General features: G+C 41.8%; 1 protein-coding gene across 4 annotated transcripts in view; it reads left to right on the forward strand.

Annotated features, from left to right (window-relative positions):
* Positions 1–21,742, forward strand: part of DACH2 (dachshund family transcription factor 2) — a 403,641-nt gene that overhangs the window by 355,673 nt on the left and 26,226 nt on the right. For all 4 annotated transcript variants that reach the window (XM_043974941.1, XM_043974942.1, XM_043974943.1 and 1 more), the window contains 2 exons: positions 19,033–19,178; positions 20,234–20,381. In XM_043974941.1, coding sequence (XP_043830876.1) covers positions 19,033–19,178; positions 20,234–20,381 — 294 coding nt within the window. The remainder of the gene's footprint in view (positions 1–19,032; positions 19,179–20,233; positions 20,382–21,742) is intronic.

The following is a 21,742-nucleotide window of genomic DNA, read 5'->3' on the forward strand; positions in this document are numbered from 1 at the left end:
AGAAGCATGGCTATAATTTCCTTCCACAATCCATTTAATAATTAAAAACTAAAAGAGATTAAAAAACCATAATTTCTGAGTTGGAGGAGACCACATTGGCCATACCACAGTCCCAAAGAGGTTCTTTGACCTCTGTTTCAAGATGTCCAGTGGGGGGGGTGGGGGGGTGGACGGACACATTTTTCCTAAGGACGCACTCTTTTTCCATTTGGGATAGCTCTGATTAATTGCTAGACCATAACAATTGCAAAAATTGTGGCATATGGTCAAAGGTGAGCCCAGTGCTCAAGTTACATTCTGATGGTTGGTGGAGTTTTGCCAGATTTTAAAGAATTGGGAATTTCAGAAAAAAAAGAATCTCTGCTCCTCTCTAAAATTCTCACTCATCCATAAGTGAAGACATTTCTGATGCTTATACCCATCTGTGTATATTTTGAGGAACCAGGGCCCAAAACCCAGACAGGATCAAGGCCTGACTACAAGGAAGTGGAATTGATTGTTGACACTGGTCTCAATACTTCTTAGTTAAATCAATTGGTTTTACTGCTTCCAATTCTGTCTTCTAAGGGTCCCTCTCCATTTCCAAATCTGTAATCCTATAGGCCAATCCACCACGTATTTCTTAAGGATTATGTGGCAGATACTGTGTTGGCACTAATGATGCCAAGTCAAAAAAGGAAACAACCTTTGTCCCAAAGAGCTTAGATTTTGACATGATACTTTTTGCCCACCAAAACTTGCAAGAGTTAAAGAGGCATGAGGTTGATGATTGGAAGTGGCGTGATCTAGTGCAAAGAGCACTGGATTTGCAGGCAGAAGAGCTGGGTTCAAATTTTGGCTCTTCCATTGACAGTGCTTAGCAATTTGGACAAGCCTCTTCATGTCTTTGGATCTCAGTTGCACTAGGTGGCCTTTAAGGTCTCTGAGCTTTGATCTGAAGTGCTATTAAACATGTTATATAAAGATAGGTCTTTCCACCAGGGAGCAGTTTTGAGTCACTAAAAGCACCATACAGTTTGTCAGGTATAGTATTTACCATTCAAAGTCGGGCCATTGTTTATTGTCCATCCATCTGCAGTGCTTGGGAATCCATAGACTGGCCAATAAAGTGAAAACTGTCTGTATGAGGCACTTTTCATCCTTTTAGTCTTTCTGTATGGATTGTTGGAACAATCAATCTGTAAAAGAAGGGTTTGGAAGAAATGACCTCTAAGGTCCCTGCTGGCTATAAATCTGTGATCCTGTTCTCTTAAGGGTTCTCCTAATAGATAGAAAAACCTCTCCCTATCAAGTAGGATGGAAAAAACTCAAGTGACCTTTTTTTCTCTCTGATCCCCTTCCATTCTCCAATCCACTCTGAGGAAAGGCCAGAAGAGAAAAAAGAGGCAATTAAAAGGGTCACTTCAACATATGAGGATGGATATGAATCCATTAAGAATTTGGTTTCTTCTCACTTTTCCCAACCTAAAGTGGACTAAGGTCACCAGAATTAAAAGAGTAGTTGTCCTGCCGTCCATTTGCCCTGGACAGATTACATCTGGAGTATTGTCTTCAGTTTGGGGGACACTGTTTATTTAGAAAGGACATCAGTAATATGGATAGTTTTCAGATGAGCACAGAAGGATAGTGAAGGGTCTTAGGCCAATATCTTATCTTTTAAAAATTTTTTTAGTGAGGTAATTGGGGTTAAGTGACTTGCCCAGGGTCACACAGCTAGTAAGTGTTATGTATCTGAGGCCGGATTTGAACTCAGGTCCTCCTGACTCCAGGGCTGGTGCTCTATCCACTGCGCCACCTAGCTGCCCCCTAAGGGCCAATATCACATAGGGGATCATTTGAAGAAACTGAGAGATTAGTACAAGAGGTGACACTGTCTCAGAGTATTTGAAGGGCCATCTCCTGGAAGAGGGATTAGACTTGGTCTGCTTGGTCCCATGTCAGGAACAATTTCTTAACAATTAGAGCTGGGCCACAGTTGAAGAGGATGCTTTGGGAGCTGACAAAGACCTGTCATTAGAGGCCTTCTGGGAGGAGCAGGTGACAACTTGTTGGGTGTATTGTAGTAGAGATTCCTTGTAGGGATGAGTTGGACTAAAAGGTAAGTTCTGAATTTCTTCAGTCGGTAATGATGATATCACAGCTGAGCCATCTGCAGCCTCCAGGGACTGAGACACCAGCAGTCAGCCCTGGGGTCACGCTTATCATCATGACAGTGGAGGGAGCCAAACTAATTACTATAAGTGATGGATGACTAAGTGGATGGAGGCAGAATGTCCAAATTGGTCTGACTAAAATTCCTACAGACTTTGTGATGATTTTTTAAACAACCCTTAGAAATCCCCCCCACCCAGTCTTGGTTAATTGTTTAGAGGTCAGATATAAATAGCCCTAATTGAGGTTTTTCTGTTAATTCTGGAGCTGGTTCCTTAATGTTGCTGATGTTGAATACAAAGCCAGGGTTTTTTTGGGTTTGGGGTTTTTTTTGGTTGGTTGGTTGGTTTTTGTTCTGACAGAGAGGAGCCATAAACAAAATTAAAGCAAATGTAACAAACAATCTTTTCCTCCAGAAATAATTTTCTTTCATTGTTTGGGTTTTTAATGAGGCTCAAGGGGAAAAAACCCTGCCAATAACATCACCAATGATAACACTAGCAAATAAGTGTCTTTAAAGGTTTTTAAAAGAATATGAATCTTACCCTTTGACATTTGTGAGCAAAAATACAATAATCAGTTACACGGTCAGTGCCTGTTTTAAAAAAGCAAAATAAATACTGCTCTACTGGTGAGGATGGTCACTTTGTTACAGAGTCCATCATTGTCACAGAGCATGCTATTGCTATTTGGGGCCCTACTCAGTGGAATTGAATTTGCTCTGTGGGCTTCTGAACAATTGTTGGGCTGGAGCAATGCACAGAACATTATTTGTAATGATAGCATCTGCTTCATGGTGCTATCTTTTATTTTGATTGATAATGCCCCTACTTTAGGTTAATGAGGATTTCCCCTCTGCCACTTAATAGAGATTTTATTTTTACTAATGCTTAGATCACATTAAAAAAAGAAAACAGCTCAAAAACCAAAATCTCAGAAAGAAAGGAAATGTGATACATTTCTTTGCCTTTGCCAGACACTGTCTATAGCAATGTTTTTATCCCCTTTTCCCCTGCTAAGATGTGAAACTGAGAAAGTTGGGACTCTTAAGAAGTCTCCAAAATGTCACAGGAACAGTTATTTCCTAGCCCAGGAAGGCTTTGCCGCTAAGGAATGATTGGTTCTTTTTTCCTCTTTCACATCTGAGCAGCTTTTTATATAAGGAAGTAGTCTCAGAGTGGCCAGAGGTCTTTCCTGAAAGATTTTGTAACTGGAACACAACAGTGGAGATTTACCCCAAACAGAATGTTCAGTTTGCTTTTCATTCTTTGCCTCTGAATGGATCTGTGGGCTTTCTTCCCTTCCACAACAATGCGGATTGTGCAGAAGCCATCCGTGCTTGCCTGCCTGCCCAGCCGATGCAAATCTTATCTGTAACTGTCATTAACTGTTCATGAAACAAGAATGACATTTTGGGAGCAAATCATTCACTTTAGAAGGGTCTCTGTGCTTGCTTATGTAAAAGGACACTACCTTTCATTGAGGTAGTTTGTGATTCCTTATAAAAAATGAGAAAAATCTCTGCCCTAGGAAGATAAACTTTACATTGGTTTCGAGTGTGCAGGCTCAATGGTAGGTTGGTCTTTAGGGACTGATTGGCTGTTTGATTTGTGTTTTGTTTGTACTGGTATCCCAGATACATTTGTGTTCACTTTGGTTGTGGCAACCTTTTGAAAACCTTTGAAGCTCAAAAGGGGACATGGAGCATCAATAAATTTTAAAAATTTGCAAAAACAATAGATGAAGTGGATTTCAAATAGGGTGCACACCACTTAGAAAACAGAGCCCTGCCTTGTAACAATCTTCAATTACAACGTTAAGTTTCATTGTGTTTATTCAGGGTGTGTAAAGACCAGGCTGACATGTATTAAGCCCTAGATCGCAGTACACAGCTGGAGTCTAGCCTGGCATCTTCCAAATGAGTTTGTACAAGGAATAAAAGATTGCTATCTGAGCAACACTGGAGGGAGACAAGGAGACAAAAGGCAGTTACACACAATCAGCAAAGGAGGAGCATTTATTTCCTCATATAAAGAATACTACTGGGGGTGGGGGTTGGGGGTCATCAAACTGCTCCCCGCCCTTTCCTAAGGTACACAAAACAGATATGTCAGTTCTTTTCCCAAATTGGGGAGGGGGACAGTTTGAAAAAGGAAGAGGGTGGAATCACAACAGAAGCAGCAGAATTTTGCCCCTTTCGACTCAGTCTCCGTGTACTCAACCTCTCTGATTTTAGTTCACTCGTGTAGTGGAATTTTTTGTAGCACTTGGGTTCTACCTTCACCCAGGTGAGGGTCTTTAAGGACTTTTAAAAGAAGGCCATTTAAATGTGATGAGACAGGTTATGACAACACATAGTAAAAATAACTGACATATCTGAAGCCTTTAGGGTGGTTTATGGCCATTATTGTTTTTGAGTCTTACACCCACTCTATGAGCTAGCTATTATTACTGGTACTATTATCACCTTACAGTTGAGGAAACTGAGGCCCCAGAGGCATAATGACTTAACTCTATGGTCTAGCCACTCCTCTCCCTAGCCTATAAGGAAGAAAAGTGGCCAGTGCCTGACAACATTTGCTTGCTTTGTTTTCCTCAGAATTAATAGGCCTTACACTGAATTGACAAATAGATTAAGTCAAATTGGTCAAAATAGGTGTGTATATGTGTGGGAAAAAGGTAGCAGTGGCATTCTTGACACGATTTGTCTCTTTTGGTGGGTAAAACGTAACCCAGTCTGGGTTTAGAAATTGAAATGTGTTCGCTGATCCAAAGAAAGAGCAAGGTATCATAATATTTATGGAATATAATTGAAAAATTCAGTATTAAAAATTGTAAATGAGATTTTAATTTGTGAATAGCTCCGGCTTAACATATAAATATCAAATATTGATGTTCAAGGTTTACCAAAAAGCCATTTAAATTGTAAACTCAGAAAGCACAAGCTGTGACTGCCAACTCACTGTAACAGCAACATTTAGCTCTTGACTATGTACACATAGGGAGTGAGGAAGGGAGCACTGTTTTGTTTTTTTCTTGAACCCAAAGGCAGTTATTTGGAATATGGGAAAAAGGAGATTGGATTGGGATAGTCCTTCAGAGTTCCATTCATATGCTTATCTTCCTTACTTTTAAGACAGGTCCCCAGTCTACCATAGTTCTGCTCTAATCATAGGCCAAGTGGGGTATCACGGGAAAATTCCAAGGGGGTCACAGAGATACAAGTTTGCAGGTCAACCTTGCCTTGTGTGGAACTGTAGAAGAAATCAAGGAGTACATGACATGACCCTCCCCTTCAAGGTGCTTAAAAGATCTTTGAGGTGACATTTCATAAGCAGGTGAAAAGTTAAGTAACACGATGATATTGAAAAACTAGTTCAATAAACAAAAGAAGAGAGGTCAAGGGGTAGCATGAGATTCAGGGCTAAATGAATGGGACAGATGAGAACTGATGTAAGGTTTCAAAGGAGTGGGAGGTTTCTTTAGAGTCAAAGTAGGCTTTGCTGAACTGGGTCTTGAATGAAGGGCAGGTTTTTGATAGAGAAGAAGAAAGAGGCCATTCTCAGCAGGTGGGATGGCGGGAACAAAAATGCAAAGGTAGGAAATCTCAAAGAAAGTTAAAGAAATTATCAGCAGACCAGTTTTGCTGGAGCAGGAGTATGCTTGTAGAAGAGTATATAGAGATGAGTTTGGAAAGGTGTGTTGGGCCATATGTGGGTCATCTGAAATGTCATGTTAAGAAGGAAACCTTAAAGGCTTTTGTGGAAGGGAGTGATAGAATTAAAACTATGTTGAAAGAAGATTAATTTCACAGCTAAGTAATGTAGTTATTTAGCCTGAAGAAAAGAAGATACAGGCTGGGGCGGGGCATGAGAGGAGTTTCCTAGAATTCAAAAGGGCAGAACCAGAAGAGAGGCACCTTTGGGTTCCATCAAAGTGGAAACATTGAACAATTGCGGCAATAGACTACCTGGAGGAGCTCCCATTTCTTGGAGGTCTTTGAGCAAAGGCTCAGTTGATCATTCGTTGGATAGGATACAGAGTGGCCTCTTCTTATTGTGAGCTTCTGCAATTCCATGGCAATATACAGGATAGATTAGGACAAGAAGATAAAGGCAAGCAGATAGCCCGGGGTTGGAGTGCATTCTAAGAAGGAGAGGGTAAACCATGATATTTTTCTGGCATCTTGAAATTTTGATCACAAGGGCTTTAAATTGAAAAAGGCCACAGAGGTAGAAGAGAGAAAATGGTGTGCGCACACTTGTGCATACACATTTATACACACACATATACTCACATACTAAGTCTGATTTCAATGGAGAATACCTACAATTTAGGAAGAAAGCAGTAGGGTAAGACAGAAGATGAAATCTAAGAAATGAACCAGCAGTCAAAGCCATGACTTTTACATAGCGATACCCAAAACCATGAAATGAGCTCAGAATTGCCAGGTGAACCAGAGATCTTATGTCAAGAACCATATGATTAAGAAATGTTGCAATGGAATCCATGAGCAGAACATGGCTCTGGAAAGGCTCATCTTATTCAGAAGGCACAAAATATGCACAAGGGAGGGAGTACCTCAGAGGAGCTTTGGATATTAAGAAGAAAATTCAGGAAGGAGAGTACATATACCAGAACCCAGTGGGAACTAGTTGGGTATCAGTGGGAGGAGGAATCTTTGTGACAATGTGGATCTCTGGCACTTAGCCCAGTACTCGGTGCAGATTTGGTCAGGTAGTATTTACTTAAACCTGGGCCCTCATTTTCTGTGATGGACTCCAGCCATCCATACAAGAAACCATCAAGGTTTTACAAAGCCATGCTAGCACTTTAGCACTTTTTTTTGTGGGGGGGGGGTGAGGCAATTGGGGTTAAGTGACTTGCCCAGGGTCACATAGCTACTAAGTGTCAAGTGTCTGAGGCCAGATTTGAACTCAGGTCCTCCTGAATCCAGGGCCGGTGCTCTATCCACTGCGCCGCCTAGCTGCCCCATGATAGCACTTTTAATGCAGCTTCCATTTCTATTTGGGAAAAGCCTCTAGTCTTGGGATTGTGATATGCTCCCTAAAGCTCAGGAAACCTGCTGGCTGGGCCAATGATCTTGTTCCCTGGAAATAACCTAACATTTGGAAAAGAAATTAAATGAGGAACTCTACCTTTGGAAGAGAAGAACATTCCATATCTTCAAAGCAGGAGTAAGCAGGTACAATGGGAAGCCCATTGCTTGTATGAGGCTCCTCTTGATGTTTACAGCAACTTTTTTGGGGAGGGGGTGTGGGGGGGGTCTAAGTTATTGAATTCTTCCTGATATTTTACTAAAATACCATGGATAAATTTTTCCCACTAGTTTTATGGCTTCCTGGCTTCATTCTCTACAAAACTTGTATCTGCTTGGACACAAACACTCCATTGCCATTTGAGCAGGCCACACTCTAAGTACCAAAGGGAAGGGCGCTATTTCATTAAAGTCAGCCTGAGTAATTGGTTCCTGACTATTATACACCTCCATTTTATTAAGGCTATTTGACATCTGCAGAGATTGCCATCTCTGTTGTTTCTTTTCCGTTTGGCCTTAATGGATGACATGGGATATATTTATGCAGTCTAAGCAGGGGAGATCATAGTCAAATTGTCCTTTATAACCAGTTTTTATTCAGTTGTAAAATAAACAAAGAATCATTACCGAGTCCCAGAAAACCGAAGCCGTATGTGTTCCCCATCTTCAGAGGGTTTGAGAGGTTTTACTTGTTCTGAGGATTCCAGGTTGGAATTTTTCCTTAAGTATCAGGTAGATCAAATGACCCCACAGAAACCACAGTGCTGTTCTTGTTCAGTGCTGGGGGCAGCTACAATAGGGCCACAGATGCAGAGCCTAAAGAGTTTTCAGGTCAGCTCATCCAAGCCCTACCCTCCACTTTACAGATGAAGAGAGGAGAAAGGAGGTACCCAGTGTCATGGACTGTCCAGGACAGTCAGGATTCAAACCCAGGTCCTATGATTCTAAATATGCTGCTCTTTCCAGTATGCCACACAGTCTGGCAAAACCACAAATGATTAGTTATTGGCATAGCCATTCACGACTAGGAGGGAGGGTTAAGTTACATCTGAGGATCCTGTAAACAAGTAACATTTCATTCTTCTACTTGTTGATTATAGTAACAAGGAAGAAGGCCTGAATAATTATTGGAGGGTATTAGGCAGCCCTATGAAGAGAGATGCTAAAGGGGAATTGAGTAATGGAGGGAAGTAAAGAAAGGGAGTAGGATAGGTTATTTACATTCAATTATCAGGTGATTTATGAAAAAAACCTAAAAGAGTATGGCTAAGGACAGATGGTCCAAAAAGAGAATATTCCTCCTTTGGACTGAATGTTAGCAAAGTAGGTACGTGGTAAATGCAGGACTGTGTGTCACAGAAGGATGGAATCCATCTATGCCTGAATTCAGTTTTATATTGTTGGTGCTCCATTTATTCCACTAATTTATATATAATCTATGTGAGAGGCAGCACAGTATAGTGGATAGAAAGCTGGCCTTGAAATCAGAATACCTGGGTTCAAGTCCTACCTCCTAGCTGGAGGACTCTGGTCAAATCTTTTACCCTTGCAATGTCCCAGATAACTCTCTAAGGCCATATGCTACAGAGCTGATGCCATTTTCCATTGGTAAAGAAGTTTCCTCATTGAATGTGAGATCACGGGTTTGGTTGAAAAAATGTGCATGTATCTCCACGTGTGTGTGTGTGTGTGTGTGTGTGTGTGTGTGTGTTTGTAGAGGGAGAAAGATCTGGTCAGTCAAGCTTTTGATAGCTCAGCTTTACATTCAGTACCATAGAGTTAACTTGTCATTGTTCAGTTGTTTCAGTCATGTCTTACTCTTTGTGACTCCCATTTAGGGTTTTCTTGGCAAAGATCCTGTAATGATTTGCCATTTCCTTCTCTAGCTCATTTTACAGATGATGAAACTGAAACAAAGAGGGGAAGTGACTTGCCCAGGGTCACACAGCTACTAAGTATTTGAGGCCAGATTTAAACTCAGTAAGATGAGTCTTCCTGACTTCAGGACTGGCACTCTATCCACTGCAGTACCACCTAGCTGCCCCCTCCTTGACATGGGTAAAATAAAGTTTCACCAAGTATTCTCAAGCAGTTGAAGCATGTCTGATTGGTATAACAATGATTCTAAAAGTCATCTTTAATTGGACTGTTTCATTCCTGGACTCTTCCAGGAGGGAAGAGACAGCATGCTGGAGTAGCTGAGGTCAAAGAGAACTGGGTTGAGATTCTTCCACTGCCACATCCTGACTTCTGGGCAGCAAAACCCCAGAGGTATATGTCATAGAGCACCCAAGCATAGAATTCAAGACCTGCCCCTGACACTTATTAGCTGAGTGACTTTGGGCAAGTCACTTAACTTTTCAGAGCCCCAAATAACTCTTTGCCTCAGTGGAGGGGCTGTCTATCTGGGAACGCCCCATACTGATAAATTCATAGATCTGAATCCCCTGCCCCTCACAAAAGGATAATCAAGTTGAATAAGAACTTGACTGACCAGAACCAAAAGGACTGAAAACCTCCTTGAAGCCCCAGCCTCCATCCACACATGTGTAAGTGTGTTTCCCAGCATTCCATGTTTTAAAGAGAAGTGACAAGTTTGTTCTGAAAATCCATGTCCAGGGTGTGTCTTGAGGTCTCTCCATCCCCATTCAGCTCAAACCATTCTCCATTGCCTTAAGGGATCAGTGCCATTCATACTGGCCTCTGGAGGCCAGCAATTTCCTCTGAGCCTACAAGAAGGTTTGGAAGGAGTCACCATCCAAATGGTTCTGTCATAAACCCAACATTCTGGAAGGCAGCCCAGGCCATCTCCCTGAACAGCCAGAGTCTCACGGGGAAATGTTTCTCCTTTGTGTGTGACAGGGCAGTGCACACCTGGGTGCTCAATAATTCTCTTTGACAAAAATCATGAGGTTTGAGATAAATATTAAATGAGAATGGTTTAAAATGAAATGAGACCAGCAGAGATGATGAGTAAGAGTCAGTTTTGAGCATGAAATAAAAATGGCGTCTGAATTCGTACTGGGCTTGGCTTGTTGGCTCCCCCTGGGTTGTAGCTTCGGAAGTTTTTGTTGCACACAAAGTGAGCTTGCTTGCCAGATGGCATAAGCTCTCCCAACAATAGACAGCATCTAAAAATAGCCTTTGTGCATGTGGTGAGGGTTGTGGGATTGAGCATTGCTCATAGATGCCTCCTTCCTTAATAAAGCTTTAGCCAGTTTCAGGGGGAGAAGTACCAACCTGATGGGTCTCCATGTTGGGGAGACAAGACAATCTACAAAGTCCTCTGTGCTGATTTATTCCCAGAATCCTCTAGAGCTGGAGGAACAAATCTCAGAGATCAATTAGACCAAACTTCGCATTTTACAGATAAGAAAAGTGAGGACCAAGTAGGGGAAGAGACTTGTCCAAGGTCACGCAGGGGGCAAATCAAGATTTGAACCAAGGGCCTCTGACTCCAAAGCCAGGGCTCTTTGCACTGCCCCATGCACCTTCCCACCAGATTGTCTTAAAGAAGACTGCCAAAGAATTCAGTGTAACACCTAGCTCTTTGGAATTTACAAGGGACCTCAATGAGGATTTGCCAATCGCCCTCCCTCAAAGATCTCTGCTCTGTTCTCTCACCTTAGTTTAGCATCATGAGAAATATCTAGGAGTATACAGGCTCAGGTCCTGGCCCTGACACAGACGAGTTGCTAGTTGTTCTGTATAATGGGGTTTCTACACCAGAAGTTCCCCACACTAAAGAAAGCATAAGCCTGGCTGCCCCCCCCCCCACGTGTGCGCACAGCTAAGCCTTGTAATTTCTAGCTCAATTTTCTGGGCTGGTATCATGCTTCCCTTCTCCTCTTCACATCTCCCACCCCCCCATCATGTTCTGTATCTCACTCCTTCCACTAAATACCTCCCAGTAATAGCTCCAAAGACAGGCTTCAGCCCTTACTAAATAATTGCTTCCAATACATTTTCCCCTCAAAGAAGGATCTTGTTTTCCTCTACCTGTGCATGTTTGCATGTTTCTCTCATGTTTTGCTTTGTTGCCCGACTAGATGGTATGAAAAGAATTTAAGAGGTTCCATTCTTCAGTGCAAAAAGAAATTGATTTTCAGAGTGTGTAGATCAAAACCACAAGGGAGCAGGCAGGGTTGGTGCTGTGCAGTGTAGCAGCCTCTCTAATTGTATGCTCTTTTCTTAAAGCTTCTGCATTTTCCTGGACACCTTTAGATAACAATTAAGGATTGTTTTAAAAACGAGGTTTTTTAAAAATTAATTAAAAAGATTCCTCAAAATGTTATTGTAACATCAAGCAAGATAAATCTTCTTTAAGAAACCTCTGGATTAGATGTAGGGTGTGGGATTAATCAATTACCCCCCCCCATATTCATCAACTTCCAATTCAGATATGGTAATTAAGAGAAAACCATCTGTGACTTTAGCATTGGCACCTGAAGCACAAGGTCAGAGCAGCAAATTTCTGCATCTGATTTGTGCCAGGTTCGTAGGAGAGGGCCGGCCCTTGTCCTGATACTAGCAAAGAGGTGCCCACCTCCTGGCAGAGCTCACCTTTCCAGGTGCTGCTGTTGAACTGATTATTGGCTTCCTAGTAAGGCCAGACAGTTTGTTCCTTGTAAGTAGGAAGCTATTTTTCAGGGCATCCAAATGCTATGAGCTGCAAGAGCCCAATTAGTGATGCAGGAGAGTATTTCCTACTTTCATTTGTCCTAGAATAGAGCTTCGTGTGCCTTTAAGCCTCCCTTGCCTTGATCCTCCCATCATCAAATCCAAAGAGATGCTCACACTATCTTCCCCTCAGAAGTAACCTGGGCTAGCCAGTCACCAAGAGAAGTGACTCCTAAAATCTTTGCAGTGTCTCTTCTTTTCCAAATGTTCCCTTCATTCAAGCTCTTGGGGCAAGTTTAAGCCTCTTTCTGTGGCTTCTCGTCTCTCCTTAAGAAACGGGACTAGATGGGCACTTTCTGCATCTGTCAACTTTTGCTTTCCTTTTTTTTTTTTTTTTAGGCAATGGGGGTTAAGTGACTTGCCCACGGTCACACAGCTAGTAAGTGTCAAGTGTCTGAGGCCAGATTTGAACTCAGGTCCTCCTGAATCCAGGGCTGGTGCTTTAACCACTGTGCCATCTAGTTGCCCCTTTTGCTTTCCTTTTGGGCAGGCTGAATAGAAGGTGATGGGCAGAGAATCCTGGGCAAGGAAGGGGTGCGACTAAAACAGGCACCTTTTCTTCCTAACTCATAATCCTTCTGTGGTAAAACTAGGTGCCCCGGATCTCCAAATAGAATTAGACCTCAACTGATCAAACATGAATTGTTTTTTTCTAAAATGCAGGCAGACTTTCCTGCTTTTGTGGCTATATACTCAATAGAATTTGAATCTGATGATTGAGGGCTTTGTAGGGACTCTCACTGTATAAAGACCACAGATAAAGAACATAGAGGTGATTAGGCTAAATGGGCGATAAGCCCAGGACACACCTTGGAAATTGCTTTTTTGATCAAAATCCTTGCCCTGAGCTTATTTTCTTCTGATTAAAAGACAACTATGGGGGAAATCAGTTAATTCAAAGTGCCATTTAATTGGGCCTTTACTCCATGTTTCAAAGAGATTTTATTTGGCTGTTTTTAAAAGGTTGTTTTTCCCTCCATTACAACTGAAAAGCCCTTGTAGTAGATGTGTTTGTGGGCATATATGGCTCTAGGAGTCATCTTTGATTCATTCCTCTCTACACCCCATTGATCACAAAACAGTGTTTCCCTATGCACTCCACATATAGGCACATCTGTCTGGTTTTTTTCTTTTACAAATTAAGAACAGAGCATTGGGAAGGAACAGTGTATGGCCTCTAGAATTGCTGTGCCATTACCTATAACATAGTGGGCTTTATACACATAGTGCCATGCAGTCTATAGTGGACATCCTGGTATCTCTCACAGCACCTAGCCCCAGGCCTTAGAGCAAATAGGGGATCAATTTGCATGGGGCCGAATCATTGAAATAAAAGTTCCCTTCACTGAGCTCCTCTAGAGTTTGCATCACTCAATTTAACATTTGCTTATCTAGCATTTTATGGAGTCTCCATTTCTCATCCATCAGTATTATCTCAACTTGATTGTAAACTTCATAAAGCACAGTTACCATGTCCAACCCCCCCCCCCCCACTCCCCGGGTAAGCATAGCAGATGCCGAATAAATACTGGAGTTGGGGGAAGTGGTTCAGAGGCCAGTCCCACTTTTTGACCCAATCATATTAGAAGGAGGCAGTTAGGTCCTCAGCCCTGAGGCACCTTTTGGGAAGAAGGCAGGAATGTCATGAGACAGCATAAAGGTGACAGCCAAGGATGACAACTTCTTGTAGCTCTATCTGGCCTCAAGGCTAATGACACCCCTTAGGCCATCCCTATTTCAAAATATAACTAAGATAGGAGGCTATCTGTTGCTTATTGTGGAATACTAGAGAAGCTTTGTTAAGTGGCTGCATTTCCAAGGTGGGAAGGGGGGGGTTATTCTTCTTGCAGGGAGGGAAGAAGGAGGAGGGAAAATGAGAACCACACCTTGCAAAGTTTCCAGCAGCCTTGAGAGTAATTTTCAGGAGGAACTTTTCCATTCTGGGCATTTACCGTTTATTTATTTTATCTCTGCAAATATAACTCTTGTCCACCTTTACATCTATTCATCTGGGCCCCAAGCAAGAAATTAAAATAGAGAGACTGTCCTCTAAATGGATTCCCAAGTGCTATTACCAAGTATGGCAGGTTTAACAAACAGGTTCAATAAAAGCAGTCCTCACTTTGCTTCAATAAATGGAACGATTGTTCATGTCCTTGGCTAGACAGTGGCTGGCCCGTCTTTATTTCCTGTTTATTCTATTGTGCCGTATGTGCGGTAAAGGTTGGAGTGGTGAGATTTTGAGCCATGGCCTTTTACATCAAAATACCTAATCAAACCCCTTTCTCCTTTGACTGCAAAGAGATAGTCCTTTTAAACCACCAGTCAGTCTCAGTCTCAGTCTCAGTCTCAGTCTCAGTCTCAGTCTCAGTCTCTCTCTCTCTCTCTCTGGTACTTGCCTGGTTTTAATTGCTTTGCCAATTAGGGTGGATCTGAGACTAGCTAAAAAATTTCTACCTAACAGTATGCTTACTCAGAATGTGGACAACATGTAGGTGTCATTCAGATGTGAAGACCTATTACCAGATTGAAATAGATTTCTAATGCATTTATCATTCATCTTTGCAGTATGTGATTTCAATCAGAAAAAAAAAGTGATGAATGGTTTGACAGCTTCCAGTCATAGATGCTAAAACATAATATGCTTCTGCTAGTTTTCAGCTATTACAGACCTTAACATGCAATGTGACCTTGGTCCGCAGACCATGTTTGGGTAGCACAAAAAACTTAATCATAAGAAGTCATAAGTAGAATCCTTCTTCTTTACTGCCCTTTTTCTGGGACTAGGAAATTTACTGCTTGTGGGACAGGTAGGGTATGAACAATGGGCCAAATAGAGTCCAGGGTTATCTCATCTGTGTGAAAACTGCTGCTGAAAATCGATGTGACCTCTGCTATACTGTCATCCCAATTCCCACCCTCTGTGTCCTATTTGTCTTTTGGTAGAAGCTTAGATCTGTGTGCTGTCTCTATGTGTCTCTCGTGGGCCAGATTATCAAAATGAATCATTGCTTGCAGACCTCTTATATTTCTATTTATTTTCCTGGTGTTGACTAGGTCTGATGAAATATGATTCTTTTTGCATTTGATCCTTACTGCAGCAAGCAGCACCTAATTTAGCTGTGTCTATCTCTTTAAAGAAGAATAATACTATTTTGAAACTTCAATCTACTGTACAGCAACATTACAAACCAGAGATCGTGCAACCTGTCTTCACAGTCAATACCAATTTTCCTTTCGGCCAATTTCATAGCATTACTTTCATCTCCAAATAGAAGAGATTTCTAGCTATTTTCATGTAGTTAGAGTTTTGTTTTATGCACACTGTTTTAGGCATTGCCTTCCTCTCTGCCACTGCCCTGTTTTTTTTGTTGGGTCTCACTCAGCCCTTTGTCACAGATGCCCCATGTCTGTGTAAAATGCACCATCCCCAGTAATCCATTAATTTTCAGAACTCTACCTCAATAGAAAATATTTCATCAGTGGAATATCCTACTGACTCTGAATCAGCAGGAGGTCAGTGTTCTAAGTTTGTAAATTCCCTTCTTAAAAATAGAACTTTGGGACAACATCAGACTTGTCCTTTAAAATATTGTATTAATCAGTACAGGGGTGGGAGCAGCTTCAGTTATTATTAATATTGGCAAATCATTACAAAGACATTCCGTCCACTTAATGCACTCATGTGATGAAGAGACTTCAAACAATACAAAGAAAACACAAAATGAGGCTGGGGTTGTTGTCAGGAAACATTTTAGAGACACATTAATAGTGGCTGCCTAAAACATGCCTTAGGAGCGAGTGTGTGTGTGTTTTACAAGAAGATGGTATTACAGATGTTACGATTCTGCATTTTAATTGTGCCCCAATAGTTCTAACTGACGTGCTGATTCCCTCTGGACTAACCTTCCCCCACTGCCCCCAACAAAAGGAAGAAAGAGAAAGAAAAGGGCTCACTAAACATGCCTCATTCTAATGCTAGATCTTCAAATTAATATGACCAAGGCAGGTGACAAATGAAACTATGGGGACTGGGAGTACAACTGCCCTTGGAAACAGAGGCATCAGGAATTTACAGGCAATATGTTAATTTCAAGCTTTGCTTAAAAAACAAACAAAAAACCCACCAAACCAATTGTAGTGAAAGCGCTCCTCATCTGATAACTTAGGTTTGCTGCATTATGTTGAATACTCAGGCAATCTCTGACAATCACACAATACACATTCCCTGACCCTATATGAATTAATCAATTAGTAGTTTGTATCCTATAGGTTCTGGGAACATCAAGATATTAAGGGCCATTTATTGGGAGAAAACGCTCCACCATTAGCTCATTTCACTGAAAGTTCCTGTAGTGACTTGACAGTGTTTCCCATCTAAGGACTCCCACAGAGTAATATGATGACTGGGAAATCAATGGGGTTCAAGACTCTCTTCACTACATATGTAGGTTGCTTGGATCTGAAAAATGAGGTTCAACTGAACAACAGATCACCTAAAGATGCTAGGAATAATGGGATGAAAAAGTCTCCTTTCCCAATTTCATGGAAATTGGTTTGCTTTCATTCAAACCTAGCCAGCAGCCTGAAACATGTTCCATCAGAGGCCCTGTCAAACTTTGTCAGCAATCCAACCTGTGTTCATAGAGGCACAGAATTAGAGGGGGCCATTCACTTCAACCTGGCCCTATCCTCCTCCATCATGGACTTGATTATTTGAACCTGACCATAAGACTTTTTATGCCTCTTAGAGTTCATCTTATTAGAATCAGACTAACATTGTAGTCTGCCAGAATCTTTTTTTTACCAGCTTATTCTGCCACCCAGCATGTTAATTCCCCTCCCAGAATTGTGTCATCTCCAAATTTGGCAAACACGTCACCCATGTCTTCACTCAAACCACTGATAAAACAAGATGAAGCACAGATCTAGAAGGCATGCCTCTAGGGACTCCCTTCTACGTTGACACTGAAACCATATGTTCTTGACCACATTTCCCCTTTTCTTCCACAGAAGTAAAATTGGAGCCAACTGGCCTTGATTTCTCTCTGTCACTAGTTATTGGCGTTACCTCCATCCATTCCCAAGCAATAGGTCCATCACCTCTTTCCTCCATTCTAACTGAAAATGCTTTTGTATTGACCTTAGCTTTCTAATTGAATTCTAGTTGCCTAAAATCACAGGCTATAAGCATTAGAGATAGGATTTATACCTGGCTCCTCTGACAGCAGCGTCAGCACTCTTGTCCCTGTCCCACACTGTTCTAGGCCTCTCTACTGCTGTTCTTCCTGTATTGGAGCTACTCACTATGGGTTTTCTCTCTCCCTTCATTTTCAGTTTAAAGCCCTTTGATTAGGTTTACAAAACACCAAGCAAAGCGTCGGATTGGGAATTGTTTGTTGTCCTCCACCACAGGCCAGGTGCCTGGCATTCTTAGATTTTAGGATATGATCCAGAAATACAAACCCCATTTTCCTTTCTATTTGTTCACTGTAGCTGATATCATTTTATTTTATTTTATTTTATTTTTTTTTTTAGTGAGGCAATTGGGATTAAGTGACTTGCCCAGGGTCACACAGCTAGTAAGTGTTAAGTGTCTGAGGCCGGATTTGAACTCAGGCCCTCCTGACTTCAAGGCTGGTGCTCTATCCACTGCACCACCTAGCTGCCCCAGCTGATATCATTTTAACCATGACATTACCACCACTTACATGAATACTACAGCCATATTGGCTATTTAAGGGGAGACAGCCTGGTGTAGTAGAAATTTGTAGTCATGGAATTTAGATTCTGCCACTGACTTGGGACTACTCACTCCCTTTTTCTGAGGACTCTATAAAATTGGAGAGTTGGACTAGATGATCTTTATGGTCCCTTCCAATGTATTCCATAGTCGGACTCTATTATTCTTCTGCTCAAGAAGTTTCAGTGGCTCCCTTATTACCTTTAAAATAAAAATCAAAGCCTCCTATTTGTCATCTAAAGCTCTTCACAATATGGTTCTATCTTATCTTATTTGGCTTATTGCACATTATTCCCCTAAACACAATACGTTACACCCAGAGTGGATGACTTGCTGTTCTCCCACATTTCATGCCATCTCTCCCGCCCCCCCCCCCCCGCCCCCGGTGCCTTTGCACAGGCTGTCCCCCATACTTGGAATGGAAAACCATTCCTCACCTTCAGCATTTCCTTCCCAACTCACTAGAATTGCCTCCTCCTGTACACTCCCAACCCTGATCCATAGCTAGCTAGTACCTCCTGCATTTATCTTTCTTCTTTTGTAGAGTATAAACTTCTTACAAGCCGGAGCTGTATCTTTTGGGGGCTTGGTTTCCCCACCACCCAGAACAATGCCTGATGCTCAGTAGTTGCTTAATAAAAATTCTTGTTGAATGACTGAAGGAATGATCCTCAGTTGGGTGAATCCAATGGGTGTTGACACAGCAGTTTTCTTTAAAGGGTTCACAATGCGCCTGCTTGCTAAAGTGGTTTCCCAAGCCCGGTGTACCACATTCCATATAGCAGAAAACAATGGCCAACTTGGCTTGAATGAGTTTGACTAAGGCCACATTCCCCCTTAGGAAGAAACTGACAGTGAGGGCCTTGGGACTCAGCATCCTGTTTTCTTTTTTGAATAACTCCCCCAACCTAACCCCCCTCCCCAATTACTAACCAAAACAGTTCTTACTCTGACTTTTCCCTTAAAATAAGACTTCCTGTCATTTAGAGAGAATCATTTTGGAGCACTGTGATTGGGAGAGAAGAGAAATTAAAGGGAAAGGGGGCTAAATATTTTATTTACTCATTATAGTTGATATTTTTAGTTCCTAAATATGTTTCTTTCGATCAAAAGCAATTCACATTCTTATAGGTAATAGGGGGATAATATAGGTGCTCAAATCGGACAAGTATATACTACTTATATGTTCTCTTGTCCCTCTTTAGTGACATGTGTTCCAGTCATCTTAGTTTCTCATTATTTCAGTTCACTTGGGGAAAACCAGAGGCAGGGGAATGGACTAGATGAATTTTAGACTTTTTTAAGACTATTTGAGCACTTGATTCTTTTGGGCAACTGCTAATGAGCTTTGATGTTTGGTTCCACCTGTTTCTAAGTATCATATTATCTGCTTTTACAGAAGAGGTGCAGGTTGCCATGCCGATCATGAAACCAGGCCTAGAGAAGGCCCAACTGGCTGGACAAGCTATGCCTGCTGGCTTCTCCTCACCATTCATTTTTGCTGATAGCCTTTCCTCTGTGGAAACGCTTCTGACCAACATTCAGGTAATTATTTTGCTAGACACAAATCAGTGTAACATAATAATTATCAAATGTTAGTTGTCATTCTTGTTGACATTTTACACAACATTAAAATATTGAAGATGACTGGTTACTTAATTCATCAAAGATGAATTGTGCAAACTTGGATAGTTATTTTTTATCATTTTAAACAATGAAGCACAACATTTTTATATGAGAATGTTTTATGTAAATTCTTCCCACTTGCAGATTTTTCAAATAAATTGCATTTGATCATAGCCTGTACAAAGCTATATTTGCTTCATTTCCATCAATACCCAATGTTTAAGGCTTTTAGCATGGCAAGATAGAAAGCAGCCTTTTGAAACTCTCTGCCATCTCTAGGGCTGAAAAGTCCATTTCTTCCCTGTAGTATCAGTAGTACATCTTTTTTCGACTCACTTCCCAACACCAAAACAGCATCCACTATAAAGTACCTTCCCCTAAAACACCAAAACAGAACTGCCTAATGTCCAATGGAGACTGATAAAATGCACTGCTCTCTGCTTTTGTAAATTACTGATTGTTAAAGGAAGGTTTGGTTTTGTGATGGTGCTAACAACACTGTCCATTGCATTTGGCCTGAGTTTTGTTATCTTTTTGTACGTTGTTTAGTTGTACGTAGTCCCAAGATGGGAAATGTGAGAGAGGAAAAATCTTTTTTGAGGATCACTTCTTCTTTGATATACTGGACTTTCACTATACTCTTCCATTATTATCATGACTTTTAAAAAAGCATGTGCTTCTACCTGCCCTGCTCATTCATTGCAAAGGAAACAGATGGAGTCTCTACATCACTCCTGATCATCTTAGATGAGGATGGGAAGGGGCCTTTTGTATGTCTTGGGTGTAGTTTTAGAGGCATGGGGGGAAATGGGCTTCATCATTTAGTAGCCAAATATAAATGAAGGTGAGTTGTCCAATCCAAATAATGCTTCTCTTTCGATGGGTATTTATTGCAGCTATTTAATCACCTCTGAGGCACTGAGTGGTGAAGACAGAGATTAAACTTGAAGAACTGTGCTTTTGTTTTTTCCTAGGGCCTCCTGAAAGTGGCTCTTGACAATGCTCGCATCCAAGAGAAGCAGATGCAACAGGAGAAGAAAGAGCTGAGGATGGAGCTCTTCAGAGAGAGGGAGCTGAGAGAGACCCTGGAAAGGCAGCTTGCAGTGGAACTGCAAAGCAGAGGTGAGTCCCACGGCCACACTCACAGTAGCGGCCAAAAGTGGTCATCAAGCAGGCAGAAGAAGCAGTACACTGTGAGGCCCAGGGGTCTGTCCACACAGAGAGAGGGGCCTCACATTGAGGCTGTGTCAGTTGCCAAAGCAGTAACCTGGATACTCAAAGGGCTTTTTCCTTGACTCTTGTTCTAGTAGATAGAAGGACCTTGGAGTCAGGAAAACCTGAGTTCAAGTGTTACCTCTGAGCTAGTCACTTAAGCTGGGCACCTAGGGTGACTAAGACTCTATTATAGCCAAATTACCAGGCTGAATCAATGAAAGGAGTTGCTCCATGGAATAGATGATAGGTCTAAACCAACTGTTCTCCCTTTCCTGCCTCTAACACATATCAGCTGTGTGACCACTGCCACTCTCTAAGCATCAGTTTTCTCATTTGTAAAATGGGCATGATAACACCTCTAACTCACCCTGTTGTGAAGCTAAAGGAAAGAACATGTAAAGTACTATATCAGCCGTAACATGTTATGTAAATGTAAGTAATGATTATTCATCTGTGGCAAGGAATGGATAAGAGGACCAGTGTCTATCAAAAAGCCTCTCGTTAGGCAGTAGCTTCTGTCCTCTCCACTAACCCTTTCACCACAACTGCTCCCCCCGAACAAAAAGTCCCCCCTCTCTTGCTCCTTTCCTCCCCCCTTCTTCTCTTCCCACCTCAGATGTTTCAGTGGTGGGCAGGAGGATGAAGAGGGCATTCTCTGGAATGGTGACATCCCCTAACTACGAGAGGTGGCATGTCTGTTGTCAGGAGGCTCCTCCAAATCGGCTGTAAGCAAGTGACATCCTGCTTATTGACTTCCCTGCTGCCCGTGCAGGGCTGCTCTTGGGAAGACTTTTCCCCTTGAGGTTGGAATCATTATTCCTCCGCAAAATGGAAATTTAGTCATTGAATTCAAGGAGAACTAAACCGTCTTATCTTGGCTAATTCAGTCAAGACCAGAGAAAGCAAAGGCTAAATCATTTTTCTACAGTTTGAGACAATTAGTGGATTTCCATCATTTGGCATGCAGGGTAGGGTATTGAGATCCCCACAGCCATACAAATGAGCATTCGCTTAGTGGAAGACACCCCGACAAATGGAAACTACCTACTTGCCGTCTGTGGGTAGCTGTAAATATACATCAAAGTTTTCCTCAGACCTTCTGCACTAAGAGTTGGCACCTGTTCCTTTTCGTTTATGTTTGCTGGTTTCTCATAGAAGAGTTTGTAGCAGCTTACTTTTTCCCTTATAGTCCAACCTGTCTGACCCACAAGAAGGTCTCAAGGAGGTAGCTGTTTCTTAGAGAGACTGAGGAGCTGGAAGGGACCCCT

The sequence above is a fragment of the Dromiciops gliroides genome, chromosome X, assembly GCF_019393635.1.
Source record: "Dromiciops gliroides isolate mDroGli1 chromosome X, mDroGli1.pri, whole genome shotgun sequence".
NCBI lineage: Eukaryota > Metazoa > Chordata > Mammalia > Microbiotheria > Microbiotheriidae > Dromiciops > Dromiciops gliroides.